Source organism: Corythoichthys intestinalis, chromosome 4 (assembly GCF_030265065.1).
Source record: "Corythoichthys intestinalis isolate RoL2023-P3 chromosome 4, ASM3026506v1, whole genome shotgun sequence".
In the NCBI taxonomy this organism is placed as follows: domain Eukaryota; kingdom Metazoa; phylum Chordata; class Actinopteri; order Syngnathiformes; family Syngnathidae; genus Corythoichthys; species Corythoichthys intestinalis.
The window spans coordinates 46,318,183-46,344,750 of NC_080398.1; the positions used below are offsets into that span (position 1 = coordinate 46,318,183).

Here is a 26,568-nt window from a genome sequence, read left to right on the forward strand (position 1 = left end):
ATTAATTAATTAGCTGATGCGTTGTAGAATCCGCAGTCCTTCTGCATGCTGCATTGATGGCTGTATTGTGAGATGGTCACTCGGCTGACGTCACATTTGCCTTCTTCCTCAACCTGAGACTCGAGCTGGAAGTCACTCATTTTAATGGTGAGGGATTCAAAAATTTGAATAAATATATCGATCGCTTCCACGCACATCACATAAGTTTTAACCTTTGCGTTGTTACCTCCTCTTTCACCTGACAAAAAAAACAAAAATGAAATGAAATGTTGGTTTTGTTCCTAGGGGGCGCTACACACATTTACGCATATTTTTGATTTATTTATTTTTTTTTTTTTTACATTTTATCAAAGTTTTCACTGGTGTTCACCTGGCTGTTGAGTTTGGTGAGTTTTGAAGCATTCTGAGGGGGACAAAGTAAGGGTCAAAGCATCGGCGGGACAAAGAATGACAGCTAGGGGGCGCTACATACTGTAGTGTATTTGGAATTTGTCTTTACACGGTATCAAAGATTGCACCTGTCTCGACCTGCCTGCCGATTTTGGTGCATTTTGAAGCATTCTAAGGGGGTCAAATTGAGCTCAAAGGGGCTGCGGAACAAATAATTAATAATTATAATAATAAAACCGAGGAACCACAATACGTTACCTAAAAAAAAAAAAAACATTGTCACCAGCATGTCCATACTGTTCAGTTATGGATGTGTTCTAAGTCAAAGTCAAATCAACTTTTATTTGTTTAGACCAAATCACAACAACAGTTATCCCAAGGAGAAAACAAAACATGTTTTAAGGTACAGTAGCCCTACGCTGGATTTCGATCTACTTGAGCATTGTAGCTTTTTTTTTTTTTTTTTGCCCCCCCCCCCCCCCCACACTGGCGTGTAAAATGAAATAAACATGTTTTTTTTGTGTGTGAGTGTCACAGGCACTTTAAAATAAGCGCACAAAATGCATGAAAAGTTGCAAAAAATTTACAAATACATACTTTGTTTTTTTTTTTGCTAGCTATGAATTTGAGTTTGAAATCCCTAAAAAGTTGGGTTAACGTTATCTTCAAAATTATAGCAAATGCATATAAGCGAATTCATGGTCTGATTGAACTTTTTTTTTTTTTTTTAATCTAAATACAGTACAGATATATTGTTGTGTTCAACTTTATTTTTTAATCTTCTTCCCAGGCCAAATTGATGCTTTTGTTTTTAAAAACTTAACCGGATGTAGGTATCTGCTCTGACTTCTTACTTGACACAAGTGGAGCGTGTCGGTGGGTTTTCTTCCCATCCGCTCACCACTTCCAGTCGAACGGAGGTGAAGCGACAGAAGGGGCGCGCTACTAAAAGGTTTTCCACCATCACTTTGGACGACTTGGCCGTGTTATTTCTAGTACACTCGGTACTTCCTCCATGAACGAGACGAATTATTGTCGGACTTCGGATGAAGTTGGAGTTTGGCCGCAGCACAATGTGACCATGCTGAGTTGAGGCTCTTCGGATTACGCGGTACCGCTTTATTGATCAAGAGACGCGGGAACCAAGCATGGGCAAACTACAATCTAAGCACGGTAAAGCATGTTTTAACGTTTTGTTTAAACGTACAGCTTTTATTGTTCATGTACTAACTACAATCTCTGTTTCGCGTGCTCCGAAGCCTGCAAGCGCAGAGAGAATCCAGAAGGTGAGTCTAATGTACAAGTGCATGGAGACCGTTTATTAATGATGCTGTAGTTCATGCTGGCAATTACCTTGTATGTGTCAGGGGACAGTTTTGTTGTGAACGCTTTCTTGCGGAGGGGATTGGACGAATCTGAACGCTATGGAGGAATGGATCACAAATTGAAGAGCATGCAGGTACAGTGGATATTTTATCAACTATCTATCGAATCCATCTGTCGAAAGTACCATCCAAAGCACTCTACATCATGTGTCAAAAAAGTCCATTCTATTTGAATAACCTATAACATGATTCTGAGATACAGAGGACAACAAATTGAAAAATTTCACCGAAAGCTTGTACCCAATGTTATTAATTCTATTTATTTATTAGTATAAGTTGTTGCTGTCTGTCTGTTGCTTTCATGCCATGGTGTCACACTTGTTGTTATCCAATGCGTTAAAACAGTTTTCCCCCCAAACATAGGTTTGGGCCCCAAGATTGGTTGTGGGTTCAAGTTTATCAGGCCCTGCTATTAGTAACAGTAATTGTGAAAGGCACAATTTTTATTTATTAATAATTTATGATTGTTTATTTATTTTCATAATTGATGTCCTCTATGTTCTTTAAATTTATATTGTGTATGGAGTATATTTTAGAGATTTGTTTACTGGATTAAACTCATATTTGGTTCTTAAACTGTGAACTTGGTTAAATCGGCAAATTGGCAGCTGGATACATGAGCGTGGGTGTGTTTGCTGATGGGATGAGCGTGTCAAGCACTTCAAAGTTGACTGCTTGAAGCCGTGATGCCCCTCATCTCCTCACCTTGAAAGAGGAGATGAGCACTTCTTGACTTACAAGGAGAAGGCAAAGTGTATTGACGAGCTTGCGTGAAGGCCCGCACAAAGCGTCTTGTTCTTTCTGACACTTTGGGTTCCTGACACAACAGTACTGCGATTATAGCCAATCGTCTCTGGATAGGATATGAAAGCCACACGCACACACACAGTGGATGGAAAGGTAGAGTTTTCTTTGGCGTGAAGTGTGTAAAGTTTGCTCTTGTGGCTGCTGGCATCATAACTCTGGCTTGTGTTTTTTCCCCTCTTCAATGCGTCCTATTCTGTAAAACTGCGCCAAATCAGCAGCATTATACGGCAGCACTTTAAATCCTTTTGAGTTGTCCACAACCTATTTGAAATTTACACAGAGTACTTACAGTAGGTGATGTGAGTGGTTGTAATAGTGCAAGAGTTATAGATTAAATCAGGTTTATTATCCGCCCACTGGTGGCAAATTAAAGGGGTGTTGGAGTTCACACTCCCCCTAGAGGGAAAGCACCAAAGGCATGAGGCTTTTATTAGTAGGTGCTTCCCACCCGCACGCCCATAATATTCCCTGCTCTGATTTATTTGCTAACCTTAGTCACTTACATCATTAAAGACCCAGAACTAAATACCTATGCGTATTGTTTTTAAAAACTTGAATTGGACCAAGTGAGACAACATGGCTGAAAATGCCATCATACTGTATATGCTGTATGTGACCATGAGTACTATAATGTAGGTGGTAAAATGAGAATAATCCTTTTTCCATGCTTTTCCATTCCCTCCTTGCAGCCACCACTGCATATTCAGCAACCTTTTCAGTCTTTAAGCATGTCAGCTGTCACGTGAAACCAACAAACTAGAGAATTAAACAAATATATTTAAAATTCATATACATTTATACATTACACAACTGTTTAATGAGCTAGGATAGCTCAATCGGGACTTCAGACCCTATATTAGAGGTATTTGTTATTTTTTTCTTTTCAAACTCATTTACTGCATGCAAAAATGAAACAAAGTTTATGTTAAAGTCAATGCTTAAATTATTCATATTTTAATTTAAAAACTGTTTGACTGAGATTTAACAGTGTACTGTAGTGTTACGTTCTCTTTCTTGACTTCGAAGCAAGCAGCATGGTTGGTCTCCAGTCAGGTATGTTGTGAATCTTGGGCTATGTTCACACCACAGGTCAAATATGATTTCTTTGCTGATGTGCGACAAGTACACTATCTGATATTTTCATGTAGTATAAACAGTCCAATTGTAATCTTTTCAAATCTGATTTTTAAATGTGCCTCGGTGGCTGTCTTCTTTTGAGTACTTGCATTTACATTGCAATACTTTCTATCTAGCAGTTGTAAGCTATGTTAAATCAGCTAACATAACTTGGGTTGGCAATCCTAGATACTGTATGTTGTAGTGGTCATGTGCCGTATTCTCCACACTATAAGGCGCACCTAAAAGCCTCTAATTTTTTCAAAAGCCGACAGTGCGCTTTATAATTCAATGCACCTTATATATTGATTAATATTGGTTAATCATGGCATGGCATTCTCTTTAGCGCAGCTCTATCTAGTGCAGTGTTTTTCAACCTTTCTGAGTCACGGCACATTTTTACATTTGGAAAAAATCTCGCGGCGCACCACAAACGAAAAATTTTCCAAAATTACTTTCGTACAGTATATTAAATTATAAAATAATTTCTCAGTATTTGTACTTACTCAGTATGCAACTTGTTTTTCTCTTAAGACGAATACAAAGCTGATATCCTGGCAGGAATCTTTTTCAACAGCTCTCTGTCTCTCTGTTTTTATTTGTTATAGCAGTTAGGCTTGAAAAGCACAGAATTATCAGCCAGGGGGAGTTTAGCAATGTCTTTAACCGCATTAGGGCGGAGCATCTCACTGACAATGGCTTTGCAGACAGGTAGTATTAATGTCCCTGCCACAGTGTGGGACTTTTTGGATTTAGCAACAAGTTCAGCAGAAAGCGAACTGGCTTTGAGGGCTTTCTCATTTACCTTTGTAGTTAAAAAAAAAAAAAAAAAGTTGCTCATTTCTCTGTGTTTTCACAAAGGCGAACAAAATAGTCCATAGTTTGAAGCGATGGGTGTTTGTTTTGAGATTGCGTTTGAACTTGCTTGGCACCATGGCGCTGTTGGCTCGTGTTGCGTTCAACAACTGCTCAGATTTCCAGCCATCAGCCACCTTGTTGTCCTCAGCAAAAGGGCACTTTCGTGTATATCGACACTTGACGAGTCTAATCAAATGATGTACAGTAGACTTGCTGGGGTCCACATTGTCAAGGACAGCAAGGTGGCTGATGGCTAGAAATCAGAGCAGTTTTTGAACGCAACGAGCAGTACCTCACTCATCTGCACACAACTGAGAACTTTCTACCTATTCCTTCCTTCCTACTGCAACTACGCCCGACGATGTAAAAAAAAACAACAACAAAAAACAAGCGATATTGGAGTTGAAAAAGACTGATCTAGTGGATGCATAATGCAAGCATAACTACGACAACTAGAACTACGCCTTATAATATGGTGCGCCCTATTTATGAAAACAGTTTTAAAATAATTAATTAACATTAATTGAAGGTGCACCTTATAGACGATGCGTCTTATAGTGCGGAAAATACTATTTTATTCATTTATTATTATTATTATTATTTTATATTATATACTAAATTCTACAAGGTTTTTTTTAAATGTGAAACGATACCAAACTTAAGATATTCTGTTGTTTAAGCACTTTTTCCTCCTGGCTTACCACTGTCGCCAGTAGGGCTGAATGATATTGGGAACAAATTGACATTGTGATTTTTTTGGGGGGGGGTTGCGATATATCGCAATATAATATTTAGATATTAAAACTAGAAGAATTTTTGCCAGATGACTTGAATGGCTCTGTTTAGAAAGACTTTGGTTGACTCAGCATAACTACATTCTTTTCATATAATACAGACTAAGGGGGTTCATCTGTAAATGATGAAGATTGCTGTATAATATATAGCGATCCAGGAGGTCATGTCTCTGCACATTTGCTGCTTTTATGAAGCAAAACAAAAGTTTACATGTTAAAAAACAAAACAAAAAACAACCGCACATCCTGCAATGGCACTATTGTGCATGCGCACATCACGATGGCAATGTTCAAATGATATTGTGCAGGCCTAATGGCCAAATTGTTTGCACATTGAATTGTGTGTGAGTCTGCTGTAACCTATTAGTCTTTGTGAAGAAAAAAAAACACTGCAAGCTATGAGGCAGACATTTTGCTTGGATATTTTTTGGTAATCTAATTATTAGTTCTACAGTTTCAGCCCTTGTTTTTGGTAACATTTTAAACTGACATTCAATTGTCAAAAGTGGTTTTTACTAAAATGCTAGAAAAATGCCAACAATTGACCTTTGGTAACAAGTGTATGTGTATGCTGAGTCCGGACATGGCTAACTGCCTTGGATGTGACGAGTCCACCTATTTAAAATCATTTCTCGTCTACTGTATATTCTTCTCCCTCCTTTTGGGACAAATGGAGCAATAGTCCCTGTGACCGAGGCATATTTTAAATTAATGATCTCAAGGGCTTTTGAGTTTAGAGGTTCCAGCTGTGAAAAAAAGTGTTCATGTGATGTTTTTTTTTTTTTAATTGCTCTTGGCAATCGATTTGCAAGTGATTATCATGAGTCAGCACCATAAACGCAACCTTGATGGTGATGAAAAGTTTTTTTTTAGCACTTATCTTTAATAAAAAGTCAGAAATAGCCCTTTAAATTATATATAATCGAACCCAGATACAAGTTTCTGTAAAAAAAAAAAAAAGTGACAATTTTTTTTTTTTTCAGCCATCAATATTCAAAATCAAAATTTGGACATCCCTTGTTGATTGTCAATTCACCTGTGCTCATGCTCATCAACTTCAACATCTCTCCTTCACCTCTTCCTATACTCTGCTGCTTTACTTTGTCTGGACAGAAATGGGGATATATCACTGTAAGTGTTATGCAATTAATCAGTGTTTCTCAACTAGTAGGTGATGACCTAAACATGGTTTATGTTGCCTAGGTGGGTTACCTAGCTTACCTCCCTCATTCCTCCTTGCTGATGTATCCTTGCTGTGAGCAAATAACCTTCTAATATCCATTTTCAAGAGTCATACTGTTTGAGTCCAATATAAATAAAAATTATACACCTTGTTACATATTACAGGGACTGCAGTAACAAATAAAGTGCGTGTAAAACATCTGGAAATTATGATGAGCACACATACAAAATTGTTACAAGTTATATCCCAAAGATAGGCAATTAATTAATACAGATTGATTCTATTCATTTTGGTCATATAAACAATTAGCAATAAATAGCATCAGTATTGATACATTTCAAATACCACATATCATATTAACAAAATATTAGACAAAGCTTTTGAGTGAGAGCCTCTCACTCAAATTGCATTTAATTGTCATTGTATTTATAGCCAGTTAGCTAAAAGACGGCAGCTAATCTGCTACTTAAATTTGCGACCACGGTAGTTTACTGCAGTTAATTGCCTGGTACGTGAAGAGTGAACCTTTTAAATTCATAATTCATAAGTACCAAACAACCAACCAAACATTAACACAGAGGTAAAATCTAACAACAAGCAACAAGAATGGGCAGTTTATCTGGCACTAACCTGTAAAGCAGGTGGGAAGATGTAATTTGCACCGTCGACTGTATGATTGACACACACACCACAATATTGGTGCTGCATTCATGTCTTGTTGGAGTAAAAAAAAAAAAGAGTATTAAGGAGTATTAAAATAGGCTACTTTTCTTTGTAGCAACCATCCCCCCCCATTACATCTTTACAACACATCAGGACGATTTTCCAAATTGGGAACACAGGTCTCCCGACATACATGAATGCAGCATATCTCCTGAAGGTGCTTCAAGAAAAGTGTCAACTCATGTCAACTCATGCCTATCACAGTCAAAGTTACGTGCATAAATGAGCATATTAAGGAGCCATGTGCAGATTTTGTATATGGAGTGAACAGAGTAATATGACTATATTGACCCCTTCAGACCCCTTTCTGATTCTCAAAGAAAAAAAATCTGGTCTGATTTTTACTCTGCTCAAATACTAGAACAAAGTGCAATTTTTTGGGTCAGAGATATCTCATGCTTTTATTTGCTATTTTTAATGTTAATGTGTTTTTGAAGAGAAATGAGGACTTTACGTTATCCTTTTTGAAGTTGCCTTTGGTCAGCCATTTTCAAAGAGCCAAAAATAGCTAAGAGGGTGTGCTAAACCTCATGATTTGATTTCGATTGTTAAAGTTTCATCCAATCATCTCCCAGAAGTGGCAATAGCAACTAAATTCCGGTTATTTATTGGTTTAGAGAAGCGATCTTGTCATGTCCTTTAGCAGCATGCTTAGATCTGAAGAGGTTAAATAGACTATATTCTGTAGATTATGCTATGTACACTTGAAATTCCATTTTTTTTTTTTTTACCGGTGAAATATATACCGTATTTTTCGGACTATTAGTCGCGTTTTTTTTTTTTCATATTTTGGCTGAGGGTGAAATTATTAACACATTATGATTAGGCATGTGCCAGTTACCGGTTTCACGGTTTACCGTGGTGTGAAAACGTCGCGGTTTCAAAACCACTAAAATTTTCCGTCAGACCGTAGTACGTATTTGCTATTTTTTTTGTGTCAATAATGCAGCCAGAAGCGGCTTGGCACAGCAGCGCTCACCCCCTCCCGTTTGTTGCTGTTTGTGAAAGTGACGCTATAGGCTTAACAGCCAGCTAACCCAAAAACAAATACTCCAAACATAAGGCGTACTGTTCTTCAATTTATTGAGCTCTTAAATCGTGTTAAGTGTAATATACAAAATGAATACATTAAAATTGTTGTACACTTAGATCTTTCCATGTGAGTAGCTTCAACAGATTAGCATCATGGAAAAAGTTCGCCAAAAACAAAACATACATTTTCCTTTCAAATTCAATATACAAACTAAGCTTACAAAGATGAATGTTAGCCTAGGCTTAGCTGGGAGAGCAGCTTCGTTGAGTGTGACAGCCGCAGAGTGAGAAAACAAGCTTGATTCGCTTGAATGAAGGGGAAAAAGTGATAGCGTCAAAGATCGCAAATTGAGAAAGATGATCTTGCACAAATCCACGTTCACTGGATCAAGGTGAGGTCTCACTCCCAATGTTTTAATTTTTTTTTTTAGATGAAACCATTCCACAACAATATTGACATTTTAACTAACTTATACATTTTTAACTAACTTATGAATTCTTTATGTTCTTTTTAACACAAAGGCATGACATCATGTAGACTAGAGTTGACACAGTGGCTGAAAATGGCGAAACTTTGACCCTCAAAAAAAAAGTCATGCAGAATAAATTTTTAATTTTTTTTATTCAGAAGTGTTTTTACTTTTTTATAGAAATTATTTTGTTCTTGCTCTAATCTTGAGCAACTTGAGCTGTGGCTGTGAGTATAATCTATAAGTTTTATTAATTTTAATTTTATTTAAAATATTTTTTAATTGATAATTTATTTATTTCAACAATATATTCACGTTCCAATTTGCAACCATGGTCTGGGAAAAAAAATCCTGTTCAATGGAAAAAAGTTTTTTTTTTTAACCCATACATCTCAAAATTTTTGGGAGCTATAATTGCAATACCGTGATACCGTGAAACCGCGGTATTTTTGCTCACGGTTATCGGACCGTCAAAATATCATACCGGCACATGCCTAATTATGATATCATTTCACATGTTATTTTGGTGTTTTGGAGTTGACACTGATGGTTTGGTAAACTTGTTAGCATGTTCTTTATGCTATAGTTATCGGAATAACTCTCAATAGTTATGGCCACGTTTGCGTTCTGCCTTTGGAAATGTGTGTTCAGTTGTATTATTTACTTTTTTTTATATTGAAATGCATGCTTTTAGTTTGTGGCGCTTTCACGCCCACGTGGGGGCGCACTCGCACTTGTTTACGTGAAGAGCGCTCACACGCCAGAAGAAGACGGACAGCTATGTAGCTCTGAGTGAGTGGGTGAGTTAGCGAGAGAGAAACACGGCTGCGAACCTACGTTCATTGTTTATGCTTTTAAAATATCTCTACAGAGGCAACGCCTGTGTGTATAATCTTTTCTGTTGTTGTTGTGTTTTCCACCCGCGATCGGACACTTAGAGCCAGTTGTGTGGGTGTTTGAACGATGTGCTAATGCTAGCGAACGCATGCTAACTGTTTATTTTATTGCTGTAAAACAACCGAATTATCATTTATTTACGTTGATGCGAACCTGTTTGGTATCGAGGACCAAATTTATTCAGCAAATTATACGGACGTTCAGCATCGTCATTTGGGAGTTCGCTGTATAGCCAGGACCGAGCCGTAGTGTCCTGGTGAGGACAGTATATTCGCATTCCATTGTTCATGCACTGTACACTTTACATTTATGACCTGGGTCTTTCCAAAGGAAAGGCCAAGGTAATGCTGTTCTGCAACTTTATTGTATTTATTATTTTTCAACATGTTGTTCGCTATTGTATTTTTATATTAAATTGCCTTTCAAGATGACATATCTGTTCTATGTGTTGGATTTTATCCCCCCCAAAATGGGACTTATACTCCAGTGCGACTTATATATATTTTTTTTCTCTTCGTTGGGCATTTTATGGCTGGTGCGACTTACTGTATACTCAGGTGTGACTTGTAGCCCGAAAAATACGGTACTGGGGCACATCAATACTGGGCACGGGCACCAGTGAAATATGTCTGGCGATGCCCATTAGCTGGAGTTATAAAGATACCAATGATTTTAAACAATTAAAGAAAACATTCTCATCTTGAGTGCTTAGACCGTCTCAACACCTGGCCCTTACTAGGTGGTTTTGTCATTGCACTGGCCTGCTTAATGAGCTTCAGGGACAGATAGCATTACTTGTGACTTCATGGCAGGCCGCAGATTGGCCAAACATGCTGTTTAGCTGCGACCATCCCCAGCCCCCCCCCCCCCCCCCTTCTTTCCCATTGTCCAACGGGGGAGTAGGATTCCTGAGCTGTCTGGCTGTGACTTCAAAGTACAGCACTGAGAGTTATAAAAGGGCTCTGATATCAGTGGAACCTCCAAACCTTCACCCCTCAAGTCCCCCGCCTCTTCTAGGGGAGGGAGCTGAGGCTTGGGGGGCTTCAGGGGGATGATGTTCTGCCGGGAAAAGAAGCGCAAACATGGCCTGTGCCCAACATGAGTCTGTGTAAACCTCCAAAATCTTCTTGATAAAGCTTTAATTTTGACCCGGCAATCTACGAAGGCTTTGCTTTAGGAAGGAATAACAGCAGTTCAAACCTGTTCAAATATTGATTTTTCGGCAAAGCGTGACTCCAGTCGGCGGCTGGCTGGTTGCCCTTGGCGTGTGAGCCCACTTAGTGCAGAAGAAGTGGACAGCAGCGTGGTCATGCCTGAAGCACCTTCACTGGAAGTCAGGCCAGTGCATATACTTTTAAGTTCCCAAAAATGAGCATGTCTGCAATTACTGAATGTGTAAATTTTCCCAGCCCAGTCTGGAGGTAATGTGTTCATGAGTTCACAAGAGTCCTATGAGGGTTGACTCTGTTTCACCTCTGGAAACATCAACAAAGTCTAAACCATGTCGTGCACAAGCAGTGATTTTCAAACAGGCTTGCTGGGATGCCCCAGTAATGATAGGCTAATTTGGCTTTTCAGCACCGCCTTTTGTTTCAAATCTTAAATCACAGACATGCTTGCGTGAAGCCACTGTGTCAATACATTGACAGACAAAGAAACCCTTCAATATTTAATACTCCCTTGAGATCATGTTACAAGAGCTCTGTGACATAAAACTGGCAAATATAAGATTTAAAGTAGCAATAAACCTCTTTACTATTCTGTGCAGTTGTAACTTATTCTACAATGTTGCTTTGTTTACAGTGTTTTCCTTTGCATTTTTCCCATAGGAAATCTTTTGTTCACTGTATTGTCACTATAGAATATTTACACATTGTAAAGGCAATGATTTGTGAAGTAGGTAACGTCATACAAATGTAATATGTAGCACTGTAAATGGTTTGGCGTGTGAGGTTTTGAACATGAAAAGACTAAGAACAATGGAGTGAGTTGAATTGGTAGTGTTAAACTTTTTTTCCCTTTTTTAAGCCATTTCTGTTTTCCTGATTTTTGCTTTGTGTTCAGATTTGGTAGAGTTCTGAACATCACCATACTTCTGTGATGTGATGCTGAAATAACATTTAACATTTATTTTTAGTTTACATGGACTTTAATTGCTGAAGAAAACCTCCAAAAAGGCCGAGAAAAACTGAAGTTTATCCTCTTGCGTGCAATTTCGTTGATAAATAAAATGAATTCTCTGATTAATGTCATGATAAGTGAAATTTCCACAAACACTTTGAAGTAACTTGGAGTTCAGTAATGTTACTACCGACACAAATACAACACGAGAGGTGTCTTGGCTGGCCCAGCAAGATCATAGACCTCTAAAATACGGGTATGTCAATGATAGAGTTGTCTTTCATCCTATTACATGCCAATGGGTCATCAGAATGTTTTTAAAAATGTATTATTAGAAAGCAAAATTCCAACATACTGTTTCTTTAGCAGAGCTTAGAAAGTTTTAGCACATAACCTGCAGTTGTAAGCAATATACCAGTAAAGAGTTGTTGCTCCTACGCATCTGGATGTAAAAAAAAATATTTTCATCAGCAAAATGCCATGACTTTGTACTCTGCCTTCCTCGTGATTTGGAGTGACCAAACAGCAAAAACGGCACCACCTGAGATGCGAACATGGCGAAAGGAGACATAAAGGTGCACTGGTATATGAAGCTCTTTTTAAACAGTCTTGAAGGCATTTGGAGGGTCTGTTTTTTTCCAGCCCTTCTCTTCCCCCCCTGAAAATGGCTTCACAAGAAGGAGAGCTGTGAGCCTTCATCTCTGAATGAAAAGCATGTGGCTGGCATCCAGAACAGCGGGGTCTTTCAGCACGGCCCCGGCAGACATCTGTTCCTGGTTTGTACTGAAAAATCCTGGAGCGGGGAGAGGGGCTGTGGTGGGAAGAGGGTGGAAGGGTTGCAGGGGAAGAGGAAAAGAGGAGGAGTAGGGATTTAAGGGTGTTTTTTTTTCTTCTTTGGGAAGATATTTGAGGTGTTTTAGAGGTATCGGGGGAGAAGACGGGCAACATCTGCCTCCCTTTGGGAAGAAGATGCTTTCTATACCCTCTGGTTTGGTTCAGTTTACTTCTGCTCAGATCTGAATGCAACTTTTCCCATTGTTACAAGTTTTAAGGTCTTAAACAAACCACATTTTTGCACCTTTCTTTTAGGTACTTATCAGTGTTGTCACAGATTACTTGAAAAAGTAATTTTAATTACTGACTACTGATTACACTTCAAAAAAGTAATCTAGTTACTTTACTGATTACTTTATTATCAAATTAACTGAGTTAGTTTAAAAGTAATTTATCGGTTACTTTTTACCAATTTTTTCCCCATTTGCCGCCTCAACATAAGACTGACACCAGAAATATGTCATCACATGTAATTGATTTTCCGATAATTGAATTTAAAGGGGAAGATCAGAATTTTTAACAAAAGGCTTAATCTTCGCGTTAGCAGAGGTTTAATTAGTCAGTAGAGTTGATTTCAACCTCCATTGACACGCGCTAGCTTGGCCACACCGGAGCCCTGAAACTAACAAGCAACTGACAAACTGCATGGAATTGGTTGTAATTAGCTCTACCGACTAATTAAATCCCACTAACTTGAAGATTAAGCCTGATGTCAAAAATTTTGAATTTCAGGTTAGGGTTTAGGGGTTTGGTTTAACAGCATATTAGTGCCAATGTAAAACAATGCAAATTGACTGCACAATAATCAACGGCAAACAAATTAATTGCTCAGTTCAATAAACACAAAGGTGGGGCCGGGCACGCATGCGCGCGCACAACCCAGAACCCAGTACACACACGCCGTGAATTTGGCCACAAAACGTGGCGGTAATTAAGCGCTATATACTCAATCGGACTTACAACACATCCAAAAGATGTTAAATGAACACGTCACCTCACGGCATAAATGTGCAACACGAATATGATGTAAACAATTTCGCGATGACTACCCAGCTACGAAACGCCCGCACATGTAGCAGCTCCAACCTATCGCTGGAACCCTCCAGAATGAAGGAAAAATACTTACGTTCATTCATGGACGCACACAGGTCAAGATTCCCTTGCCCATCTCAACAGGTGGCTGCACTCGGCTTGAACGTGCACATGCGCTGGCACACGCCTTTCTCAGTCCCAAAACACTTGTGTGACTCGAGACCAAAACAGGAAGTAACTGTGAGCGGTTACCATGGAAACAAACACGTAGTATAAACATTTTCCATTCAAAATGCTCTTAGTACATGACTACAATATTCCCCATTCTACATACATTATGAGACGATGACAAAATAGTAACGCACAGACACTAAGGAAAATAACTTTAATCAGATTACTGGTTTGGAAACATGAACGCGTTAAATTACTCGTTACTGAAAAAAAGTAATCAGATTACTCTAACACATTAGTGACAACAATGGTACTTACCAATACTGCCACCTTATAGGCATTACACAATGTATGTTGAAAAAGTAAAATCTAAATTCTGTATTTTTATTTCTGCATTTTAAGGTCGCCATTTTTGTTTCAACAATTCATTATTTTTCATAAAAAATATTTTGTGTTGTTAGCCGAGCAGTTTGGAGCAGAACTGGTGACATATTGAAATGGCCTCTGTCGTCACCTAAACAGAGTTAATTGATTTTTTTTTTTGTAAGCTAACAAAGTGTTGTCATCCGTGGTAACTCTAACGAATCTCAACAAGACCGACTTTTCAAGTGACACGTAAGCACATGATCTTCTGGACCAGAGTAGAAAATGGTCATGATTTTTATGTTAAAGAGACTTGGCATTCTTGACTTGAATTTATCTGCTGGTTACACTGAGTCAGTTATTGCCATCCGCCTACACATTGCAAACCAAACCAAAAACCTTTTGGCTCAAACTTTTCTTTTCATCACAACTTCCCTTCCTTCGTTAAGAGCTATCCAACATGCGCATCAATCCACACTTCTGCATCTGTTTATCCATCTCGGTTGCCATTTGCCAATGCAAAACCTCTTCGTCAGTGTAAACATCATCACCAGGGCGGCTTCCACACTCATCACTAGTGTGAGATGCTTATTTAGCCGCTCTTTCATGTCACTGGTGTTCACATGAGCATCACCGCGACGCCTCTGAGTCAGAGGGCGAGTCTCACCCACTCTGTGTGTTTGATGGAAAGCGGCATTACATGTCCATGAGGGTATTTTGGAATACTTGCAACACAGCTCCATTGTAACACTCTGGAGGACAGAACGATCATGCTATGACACTTAGAATAGCTCTCAGTCCAGGGATGACCTCGGCCAAGCCGTCATACTGTTTGAATCCTGTAGGCGCAACTCTATATTTTAGATATGTTTGGTCACTTTGACGGTAAAAAGAAGAAAAAATGCTATACGATTCTCACATGCAATGTTTGTAATATTAAAGTAGAAAATGGCATTAAAGTAGAAAATGGAGTTATGTTGAATAATTTATGTGGCAAAAACATCCAATGCAAATGAAAGGGATTTTTTTTGTCAATAAAAGAGCTTTCAAAGCTAAGCTTTCCCAGCATATAATAACACATTCTGCATCTTATGTTAATGTCCATCTATTGAGCACTTGTAAAACAAAAACAAAAAAAGTGCTGCGTGACAAAGCTTGAAAGGATCTCATCCGCGTCAAGTTCCCAGACAACTCAAAGGGAATATTTTTAGATAAGCGACACACTTTCATTAACTATCAAAGATGTTATCTTCATGAAATGAATTTGTGTCGACTTCTCTCTGAGTCGCCAACGCCGCTTTGAAGTCACTCGCGTCTTGTTGCTTCTTTTCGTGGCATTAACGCCATTTGCTGCTTCTGGACTTCAAAGAGCATCCAAAGTAGAATGGCAAGATGTCAGCATTTGATCATGTTTTAGGAAGAAATGCGGTATTCTAGACATGTGTTATCCAACTTTTGTTAAGCCAAAGCACATACATGTAATATTACAGAAAATAGACAATAAAGTTGATAGGTTTTCCTCTGCAGAAAAAAGAAATATTTGAAAATGTATTATTTTCATTAAAAACTAAGGTAATTAGGCTGCTCTTACAGAAGACACTCATTAGGGACTATTTACTGTTGAGCGACTTAAACCAGAGAATTCAGATCATTTTAAATTAAACGATGGCTTGAAATAATCGATTACCTGAAGCGTTGTCGATTAATTTGATGATCCCTCTTTTTGCCTCATTCAAATCTTAATATCTGAACATTTAAATAAGTAAACTAAAGTGCAATTACATTCGTAAATGAATGACTTCTGGTTTTTGAAATGTAAATAAACCAATCTATTGTGATAAAACAACAAAATTGCAATAACTGCATTAATCATCAAAGTGAAGTCTAACTGTAACTGTAGTATTGAAACATCTGAATAAGGAAAAACATTGTAATAAAAATAATGCAAACTGGTTAAACTTGAGAGTAGCTGAGATCTGTCATGACAGAACATCACTTCAATGATATCTGGGGCCATCTAGCGTCGTGAATGGGGAGAGTAGCTGAGATCTGTCCAGACAGAACATTGCTGCAATGATATCTGGCGCCATCTAGCGTCGTGAATGGGTATAATTTCTAGACCGCGAATATAAGACGACCCCCACTTTTTCAGTCTTATTTCAATGCATAAAACACAGTCTTATATTCGGGCCAAACCACGTTAATAGAAGGACAGCACTGTGTAAATATGAACTATAAATATAAACATTTTAATTTAAATTAAATAAAAAAATGGAATGATTAATTAATTATTCAATCAAAAACTACAGCGCAGCGCTGTTTTTGTCAGCCCTTTTAATTTCTATCTTAGTCTTTAGTCCAAAAATAAATAAAAGGTTTCCACCAATTTCGAATGAACATAGACAAGCACATGTTGTAGCATCTGCAAGGACGACGCCAACTTCATGATGATAATACTGTACACACTCAGCAGGAAAAGCAGTATATTATTTTCAATTAAACCCACCTAGAACTCATGAACTGTATTTAAAAAAAAAAAAGTTGTCCGAGAGTTTAAGAGGATGCCATGCCTAAGTTGATGCCAATGCAATGCTATGCTAACACAACGAGTTACATTTAGTGTGTGATGATCACTCAGCACAGACCATTAAAGGCTAGGAGCGCAGCCTAGCTTGAAACACATCCAAAACTATGGTGAGGAGAGTGAGGGAAAGGCACAGCACATCTCACATGAGTGGCATGACCCAAAAACTGCTACGATGCAAGCCGACATATTCCTCGTACAATGTGAAAATGTCACTCATTGTGAACATATGACAGAAACTGTCGCACTTTCGTGTCATTGTTGTGTCGTCAGACGAAAACTGGCATTCGTCTCGTTATGTTCTATCTCCCGAGCCACGTTTTTAGCTCATCATTGTCATATCACTGTCATAAAAAAAATGTTCGTCGATGAAATGTTTTTGTTTTCGTCATTGTTGAAGAAAACCTGGCGCAGTGTTTAAGGCCTTTCTACACTAGCGTAAGCCCAGTGTGAAGAGTGGTCCACGGCAAGCGCAAGAAGGTAGGAGCCACGTAGCCTGACGTAAACGCTGTCAGGAAGTGAAAAGCAGCAAGCATACTTACTATACGTAGTCCCAAGCATTTATTTTTCTTAGTTGCACTTTTCCTATTTAGTAGCTCGCATTATAATAGCCGTGCAAAGAGTTTTACTAGTTTCGGTGAGAAGGTGAATAGTTTTTCATCGTTGTTCATGAATTACATTTTGACACAAACGCTAATGGAGGTACCATTTAGCTTAGCAAGGAGGGGTATGAGAGTCAATTTTTGAGTGTCCCAGCGCTAATGAAACAAAAAAAAAAAAAAAAAAAAACAACTTATCAAGGTTTCGTCGGCCATGATTTGCATATATTCGTCCACCGAAACACCCTGATAGCACAGATATAAGCACACCTGCCCCTCTGCTATTGGATGCGTTGTTGACGTCAACTCTATTTTGGGACTGGCCTCTCGGCACAAATTCATTCAAACTTGCCATTCTGCCCAAAACCGCCGTCCACTACTGCTCACTTTCGCTGAGAAGTCCGCACTCACATACACAATGAATGGGTTGCCGCTGAACCCTTCACACTAGGCTGCCACTAGTTTGAAACGGCCTTAAATGCGCAACCTGTGACTTATAAACAACAACAAAAAACCTAAAACCACTGCCTTTTTCCCTGAAAAATTGGCTACTACATTAACATATTTTAATGGTTTTAGACATTCAATTCATTTGAACCGAGAGGAGTAGCAGTACGTAATGTTCATGTTTCATTGTCATTGATTGGGCAAGACATTCAATCCATTTTGACCGGGAGGGTTGGTAGAATAATTCGCTGCTAGTCTTCCCATTCAAAATGAATTGAATGTTCATCGCCGTCATTGGCAGGCAAATGCGTTAATGTTGGGTGATGGTGTTAATCAGAGAGCCAAGTATTCTTTGAGGTGGTACTTGCTGCCGATGGCAGCAGGTAGCCCTGACTTTCCCAGCATGCTTTGTGTGGCAGCAAGGCAGGGGGTGGGATGCTTGGGGCAACCCCGTGGAGGGTTAACGCCGGTCTGCTTCTCTCTTCACGCTTGCTGCCAGGGGAAAGAAAATACCTGAAGCTGTAGCTCGGTGCTTAATGCTGACATTTTTGGCAAAAGCATCTGGATCCCAGTCTATGTTTGATCTTGTTGCGTCTCCCGGCCAACTAAAACACCGGGAGTCTCAAAGGTTATTACATTTTAGTGTGTAAGGTATGTTTCCACATAAACCCCTGTCTTCCCACCCCCTCCTTAGAAAGCTGCTGCTCTTTTCCAAGTAGACTTCATTTCGCAATCCTTGGATCAGCTAGGGGAATATTCTTTTTTTCACTTATGGGTGGTGGAGATGTTGTTATGGGCATTTTCCAATTGCACACGTGCCATCTTCAATGATGTCTGTGCATGTGATGAGGTCACTGACTACTAAGGCCACATCAAAATCCTTGCATGTTTTCTCTTTAAATATTTGTAAATGGAGGCTTCTTATTTATTTTTAGAAAGGCTCAGCATCCCTCTATAGGATAAAAAAAAAAAAATCTGTGAATGAGGGAGGTAGAAACTTGAGTTTGTCTCTATGAAGGTCAGATTTTCAACCTGAAAACTAAAAGAAATACAGTACATTAGTTTGTCATAAATCTTACATCTGACATGTTTTGTTACTTCTGAGAACATAAATAGCAGTACCATAACTGCAGCATTTAGTGGGCAATTACTTTTTTCAGTTTGGCATGTACTGTAACTCTTCACATTGTGATGCAATGTGCATTCAGCTTGGTCCTTTTGGAAAGTTACCACCATTGGGTTTGTTACAAAAAAACAAAAAAAACACAAAACAGATAAAAAAACAACAACAACAAAAAACTCAAACAAAACCTCAGACATTCCCCTGAATGCTTAGAAACTTGCTCCACATTCTTGAAGCTGACACCCTGCTAGGTTGGAGGCATGGAGAATGAAACCACACACGCCACAAACCTCTTAACTTCCTGTAGACTTACACACACACACAAAAAAAAAGACAAGTTGATGGTGCACAGACGCGCATTGTTTTCTCATTGCGTGCTTCTAGGTAAGTCTTTGACATTGATATCCATCCTCCTTCCTTGTCCTGTATTTTCATCAACGAAACCACAAGATTGATGAAACGTTCCCACTCTTGAAACCCTGGAGGATTTAGTTATCCTCTTCTCTGCTCAGCGTTTTCCCCTTTTTGGGACCCCAACCTTAAACATGTGTAGGTATCGCTTTTACTCAGCTCATAAAATGCCACAGTCCCATCTGAAAGTGGTTAACTGTCGAAACACTTGAGCGGCTTCAAAGTTTAGAAATGGGCTGTGCAGACAACGCAGGCTCAGCGCGCTTTCTGCACATCACATTGAGTCTCTCCAAAGGGGGTTGCTGGAGGGGGCACCACAAACTTGTTCCTGTCATCCAAACCCTCAATATTTTTTTTTTTTTTTAAGAGGAAGTAACTTATTTATGTCCCTTACGAGGGATTTGAATTTGGGCGAAAAAGCAGAACTTTTCTCTCATGTTCAGAAGAATCTACAATACGGAGGTTCTGATGATATATTAATACACCAGAAGATTTTTGTGCTCTTTTACTTCATGTATATGGAGATGATGAAAGAGCGCTGAATGAAGCCTCTGTTCTCATTTCCTCTGAAGGCGGCCTTTTTTTCTTCCCCCCACCCATTTCTTCCCTGAGGCCCGTCCACTTCAAAAGCTGACCTAGCCCTGCGCGCCATGTAACGTGTTTACCTAAAGGCTCATTTCAAATAAACAGCAGTTCTCCGTAAAGGATGCCCGGCCCCTCACTGAGAGCCTTTCAAAGACACCATTTGCTTCGCAGGAGGTGCTCCACAAGAAAGAGCACTCTTCAAAAATAAAGGTGAATGATTTGTGAAGAAAAAAAAAAAGTAACGTTACAAATGGAAAACAACATTGTATTACATCAAATTGTTTTTATGCAGTAATACAGTGGTACCGCTACATACGAAGTTAGTTTGTTCTAGGACCATGTTTGTGAGTAGAAATGCTCGTATGTCGAGCAAGATTTTCCCATAAGAATACATTATAATTCCATTAATTTGTTCCATAGCCCGAAAACATAAAATAAATCCTTTATAAATGCTGCTGTTACTATTGCAAGGAGCAATTATACAGAGCAAAACAAATAAATTATGAATAAAAATCATAATAATAATATAATAATACTAATAATAATACCTGTAATAATGTAACGAATCGGGTTCTAATGTGGCAGATTTGTTCTGCGTTGTGTGCCTGAACGTACTGCATGGCTGACTTGACAGAATGAGAGAGGGACTTTTTACTTTCACTTTGTTTAGCTGCGGAAGGCGTGTTGTCATTTTCCCTCCAAAATGTCATGTGACTCGTTACAGGATTGCTGTCAGCATTGCTGCAGAGATTGATGAGGTGGGGGGTAAGCCTGTTAGTGCTCAGACCATATGCCGCACTCTACAACAAATTGGTGTGCATGGCTGTCACCCCAGGAGGAAGCCTCTTCTGAAGACGGTCAGAACAGGCTTCCTCCTGGGGTGACAGCCATGCACACCAATTTGTTGTAGAGTGCGGCATATGGTCTGAGCACGAACAGGCTGACCCCCCACCTCTTCAGTCGCTGCAGCAATGCTGACAGCACTCCTGTAACGAGTCACATGACATTTTGAAGGGAAAATGACAAGCAGTACTTAATTTGGAAATGTAGGGATGTATGTTTTTTCAAAGGGGTGTACGCACTTTTGTTGCCAGGGGTTTAGATATTAATGGCTATATTTTGAGTTATTTTGAGGGAATAATAAACTCTATTATATAAGCTGCACACAGACTACTTTTCATTGTGTCAAAGTGTCATTTTGTCAGCGTTGTCCCATGAAAAGATACTTGAATATCTGCAGAAATGCGAGGGGTGTACTCACTTTTGTGATGCACTGTACAGTATATATGCATCTCTGATGTCAGACCATCTTCCCATACACCTTTCTTCGAGTCGGTCAGTGGTTATGTGTGTGGGTATAATTGACGTCACAAAATGGCTGCACTCGTAAGCAATGTCATATTTTGTGTTTAAATATTATTTTTTTATTTGCATACTTAAATACGTTGAGCGTTCATCTGTCACATGAAGGTCATTCATACTTAGGTTTTGCTTGTACCTTAAAGAAGAAAATACTTTCAAATTCGTGTTCTGGCCTTCAAGTGTGGAGTTTCTCTGTTCTCCTTGTGGTTGTCGGGGTTTTTTACGGAAAGTCCAACTTCTTCCTATATTCCAAAAACATGCATCCTAGCTTCATTGAAGACTAGATTTTCCATGATGTGAATGTGAGTAGTTGTTTGTCTGTGTATGTCCTGCGATTGGCTGGTGACCAGCACCCAAAGTCATCTGGGAAAAACTCACGCTCGCCCCTCACCCGACTGAGGAGAATCTCATAAGAAAATGGATAGTGAAAGTCCTTTTTTTAAATGTATTAATTCTGGACTTATCTTGTTCAATACTGTTAAAGTACTTAAATGAAAGTAGTGAAAGTTTAGGGAAAACCATCCATGAATGTAGACTGTGTAAGGACCCTGTATATAACCAGCTCTACTTGTGGTTGTTGATGGGGGCTCGGCAGATCCTATCATTCCAAGAATGCCAGTGTATCAGAATATCTGAACTTTTCCCCTTAGTGTCATGTGCTTCGCTTTGAGAACTCCTCTATCCTGGTACTACCTGATTATCTCATAGCTTTTAAGCCCCCCTTGCACATCATCACCTCGTGCTTCTTTTCCAGCCTTTCAAGAGCTTTTATCAATACTCCAAGTGTCTCACTTTGTACTTTTAAGTGGACTGCCTCCAGACTTTCCGCACAGCCAGACGGGGCTGGTTTTGTGGATTGAGCATCTGAGATAAGATAAAAATACGCCAACAAACGGACTCGCCAATCCAAAGCACAGCCGTGCGGACTCGGCTTGCAAAAATCGAGGCTTTGAAAAGCAGCAGCCGTTTCCCTTGCGCTCTGCTGTAAAAGCTGAGAGGGAGGCGGAGCCGCGCTGAGCTGCCCCCCTGCACTATTGCCTTTTCATCTCCGCTTTTGCCATGGATGAATTACGTTCCTGAATTTCACACTAGGGAAGTGTGTTTGGTGCACATACAGCTCGCCTGTCAGGTCACCAAAGTGCACACTGCCAGAAGAAGCACACAAAACTGAGTAAGTGTCGTGTTTTTAATGTAGGCTCGTGCTTCGTACATGGGCTTGACAGTTCAAAGACATTCATCCTCATGTGCATACCCTCACCCATCATTTCCTTTGAGAATAATTCATCAGAAATTTGGCTGAGCTGTTTGACTTTGTTGCATCAGTAACTGACCTACACAGTAGTTTTGTTTTTCTACATCTGATGTGTTTGAATCAGTGACTTTGCCACAAGAAATCATCAGGTGTCTAACTTTCACTCAATTGCGCCGCAGTAATTGCTCAAGGGTCTAATATCAATGCTAGTGACCCATAGTGACAGGCAGAACAATAAATGGTCTTCTAGACGGTTGAAGGTAAAAATAACTTGTGAATCCACCTGTTGGCATTCATTACATAATATATACAGTAATTATAGTAGGGATGTCGGGCTGATCGCGCAATTTTTCAGAAAATCGGAATCGGGTGAAAAGGATCGGGTTTTTAATTAAAGAAACATGTTTTTCTGTTTCATAGTCGTACAGCGCCATAGCCTCTTACCCTCCCTCCTGCTAAGCAGGATGCCCAAACTGTCCAGTCCAGCTGACTTTGGTACTTAAAGTTAACAGTGATTGACTGGTTTGTAGCTTTGATCTTGCCAGAGAAGCTTCGGTAGCTCTATGATCAAAGGCAGAAATGTGTTAATCATCGTTAAGCTTGCAGCCCAGTCATAAATGTGCTGTTACTAGGCATGTGCCGGTATGATATTCTGACGGTACGATAACCTGAAGCCAAAATATCACTGTTTCATGGTGTCACGGTATTGCAATTACAGCTCTAAAATGTGTTAAAGATATCTGGGTTTAAAAAGAAAAAAAAATTCTATTGAACAGGATTTTTATTTTTCAAAACATATTAGCAAATTGGAACATAAGTATAATGTTAAGTTAAAATACATTATATATTCAAAATAAAATAAATGCAGTCCTTTAGATGTGCGTAAACCCATAGCCACACCTCCACATTATATTATTATATAATTGAATTATTTTCCATAAAAAGCACTTTTGCATGACTCGTAATATGTTTACATTATACACTCACTCTCTTTCTCAACAGACAGTTACCAGAGAGAAAAAACACCATGTTTCACCACCGCTAGACACACTAAACAGGCTGGAGTTAACTCTCATAGCTGATGGGAAACATTCATGACAGTGTTTACCAACTTTTAATTTTTAATAAATGCAAAATCATATTGGAGGTATATCCTCCTTGGCAGCCACCCGCCGCAAACATGTTTTACATGTCGGTTGGCCCTCCTCCTCTAAGCTGCGGCCGTCTGTAACTTTTCTCTAGCCGAAGTATTCCCATACAAGCAATTTCGTTTTCTTCGATGGGAGAAAAAAGTTCAGGAGTTTCAACTCCTCCAGCCATCGTGTAGCACAGCTGACACAATGACACCGAGCAACAACCAGTGAAGGAGAATTGAGCCTTACAGCTGCAAGCGAGAGATTTCTCTCTGCATTTTTGGGACATTAAAAAATAGCTAATACCTTAGAGACTGTATGACGGAAAATTTTTTCATACCACATCATACCTTGTAATCGGCACATGTCTAGTTGCAACTCAGCATAACTCATTGTGTAAGCGTTTAATGAAGTGTTTAATAAAGACAAGCATTTTTCTACATTATTCTTGTTTAAAAATATTTCAGATTATGCGGGCAGCACGGTGGGACAGTGGGTAGCATGTCCACCTCAAAGTTCTGGGATTGTGGGTTCAATTCTGCCTTCTTGTGTGGCGTTTGCACATTTAAAAAAAAAATGCGCATGGTATGCTGATTGAACACTCCAAATTAGGTGTGAGTTTGTGTGTGAATGCTTGTGTGTCTATATGTGCCCTGCAACTTGGCTGGCAATCTGTCTATGGTGTACCCTGTCTTCTGCCTGGAGTTAGCAGTGATAGGCTCCAGCGACCCTCGTAAGGATAAGTAGTTAGGAAAATGAATAAATGAATTATATGAATGTCAGAGAGGGATTAAAAGTATGGCGTTAAAGATTATGCAATTAAAATTGTGGGTGTGCCTACATTTTGTGCTGGTGCACTTTAAAGAAAAAACTATTAACTAATATTTAAGTGTGGATCCTTGGCAGTACAGTATACGTATATCACAATGTTAATTTTTTCCAGTATGGTTCAGGGCTATCCCAAACAGGCCTATTCAAGTTATCTGGTGAAAATTTTAATATCGCAATGTAATATCGCAAAATATTGCAAACCCACAAAAAATCGCAATGTCGCAATGTTTTCCCCCCACCCTAATATCGTTCAGGCCCTTTATTTATATATGTGTATATATTAGGGCTGTCAAACGATTACAATTTTTAATCGACTTACTCACAGTTTAAAAATTAATTTATCGTAATTAATCGCAATTCAAGCCATCTATAAAATATGCATATTTTTCTGTAAATTATTGTTGGAACGGAAAGGTAAGACACAAGACGGATATATACATACATTCAACATACTGTACATAAGTAGGTAGATGGCGAGATAGTGTAAAGCGCTTTGAGCGCCTTGAAAGGTGGAAAAGCGCTATATAAGTATAACACCATTTACCATAAGTACTGTATTTGTTTATTATAACAATAAGCATACAAGATTGCATTAACATTATTAACATTCTGTTAAAGTAATCTATGGATAGAAAGACTTGTAGTTCTTAAAAGATAAATGTTAGTACAAGTTTAGAAATTTTATATTAAAACCCCTCTTAATGTTTTCGTTTTAATTGTAAAATTTTCAATCAAAAAATAAACTAGTAGCTTGCCATTGTTAATGTCAATAATTACACAATGCTCATGGGTGCTGAAACCTGTAAAATCAGTCGCACCCATGCGCCAGCAGAGGGCGACAAAACACCAAAAAACACAAGTAACAAGTGGACTGTCATTTTGATCTGTTTGAGCATGGCATGTGTGTTAAATGCGTAAAATATTTTAATGTGATTTAAAAAATTAATTAGCGCCCGTTAACGCGATAATTTTGACAGCCCTAATATATATATATAACTTGTTAAGGGCTAAAAAGTAACAAAATAATCCAGAAATACAATGGCATTGCCAAAAGATACAAAAATATATACTGTACGTTTTATACTCTGCAACACTCCCGGAAAAACGGAACAGGAAGTCCTGTAAAAAGTACAGTACTGTAAAATGTTTGGAACTTTTAGATAAAAATCAAAACATAACTTTCTTTTGGTATAGGCAGATTCTCAAAATAAGGTGACTCTGACTCAGACTTGTGTGCAAAAATATGCGATCGGGACATCCCTAAATTATAGCTTCGTGGTCAACATAACAGCTCCAGATTTCACAAGAATTACATTTACTTGTAAACTGAAACAAGATCATTGACGTCTCAGTATACTTTATATAATTTTCGTGACTTTTTTTTTTTTGTGGTGTGCCTGCTATGGGAAACTCTGCTTTAACATCCATGGGAGAAGGCCTCTAAACATCTAACAATGACATTAGGTTAGGGGGAGATTGTCCATGTTAAGAATCAAGGCATTCCGTCATGTCATCTAAACAGGGCAGACGCTTGCTCTACATCCTGTGCCCGCAAATGATCAAAAATACACTTGCCTTTGACCCTCGGATGACCCTTTGTCTACAACCAGCCTTGTGCGAAACTTTGCAGGATTAACTCAAGCCTGTTCGTGTAGTGTCAAGATTTTTTGTGGTCCTCTCTAAAAGTGGCAGCAGTCATAGACGGTCAGGGAGTTACTGAAACTCAAGTGTGGCTGGTTACAAAACAGTGGAACTTCTTATGTTTAGCTTTGTCATTTTTTTCAGTTGTGGCTACCATATAAATATAACATGGATGAAATACTATTTTGCGGCCGTAAAGTAGTTGGGACTCCTTACGGTAAATTTGATCTAAATTTAGTTTATTGTGTGCACTTATACCCGCTTTTTTTCTTGCACACATTTACCCATGTACCCATTTTATGTAATTAGTTTTGTGTTTTGTGTGCACAATTTAGTATTTTGTGCGCACATAGTTCAAATATCTCGTCAAGTTCATCGACATAATGTGGAATTTCATGGCCAGAATTGAGTATTTTAAGCACAC

General features: G+C 38.8%; 1 protein-coding gene across 1 annotated transcript in view; it reads left to right on the forward strand.

Moving 5' to 3' along the window:
* The first annotated feature begins 1,244 nt into the window (after window positions 1-1,244).
* nkd2b (NKD inhibitor of WNT signaling pathway 2b) overlaps window positions 1,245-26,568 on the forward strand; it is a 66,830-nt gene continuing 41,506 nt past the window's right edge. Inside the window, exons 1-3 of the mRNA XM_057834141.1 lie at window positions 1,245-1,563; window positions 1,650-1,676; window positions 1,758-1,849. Of these exons, the coding sequence (XP_057690124.1) occupies window positions 1,539-1,563; window positions 1,650-1,676; window positions 1,758-1,849 (144 nt within the window). The 5' untranslated portion in view covers window positions 1,245-1,538. The remainder of the gene's footprint in view (window positions 1,564-1,649; window positions 1,677-1,757; window positions 1,850-26,568) is intronic.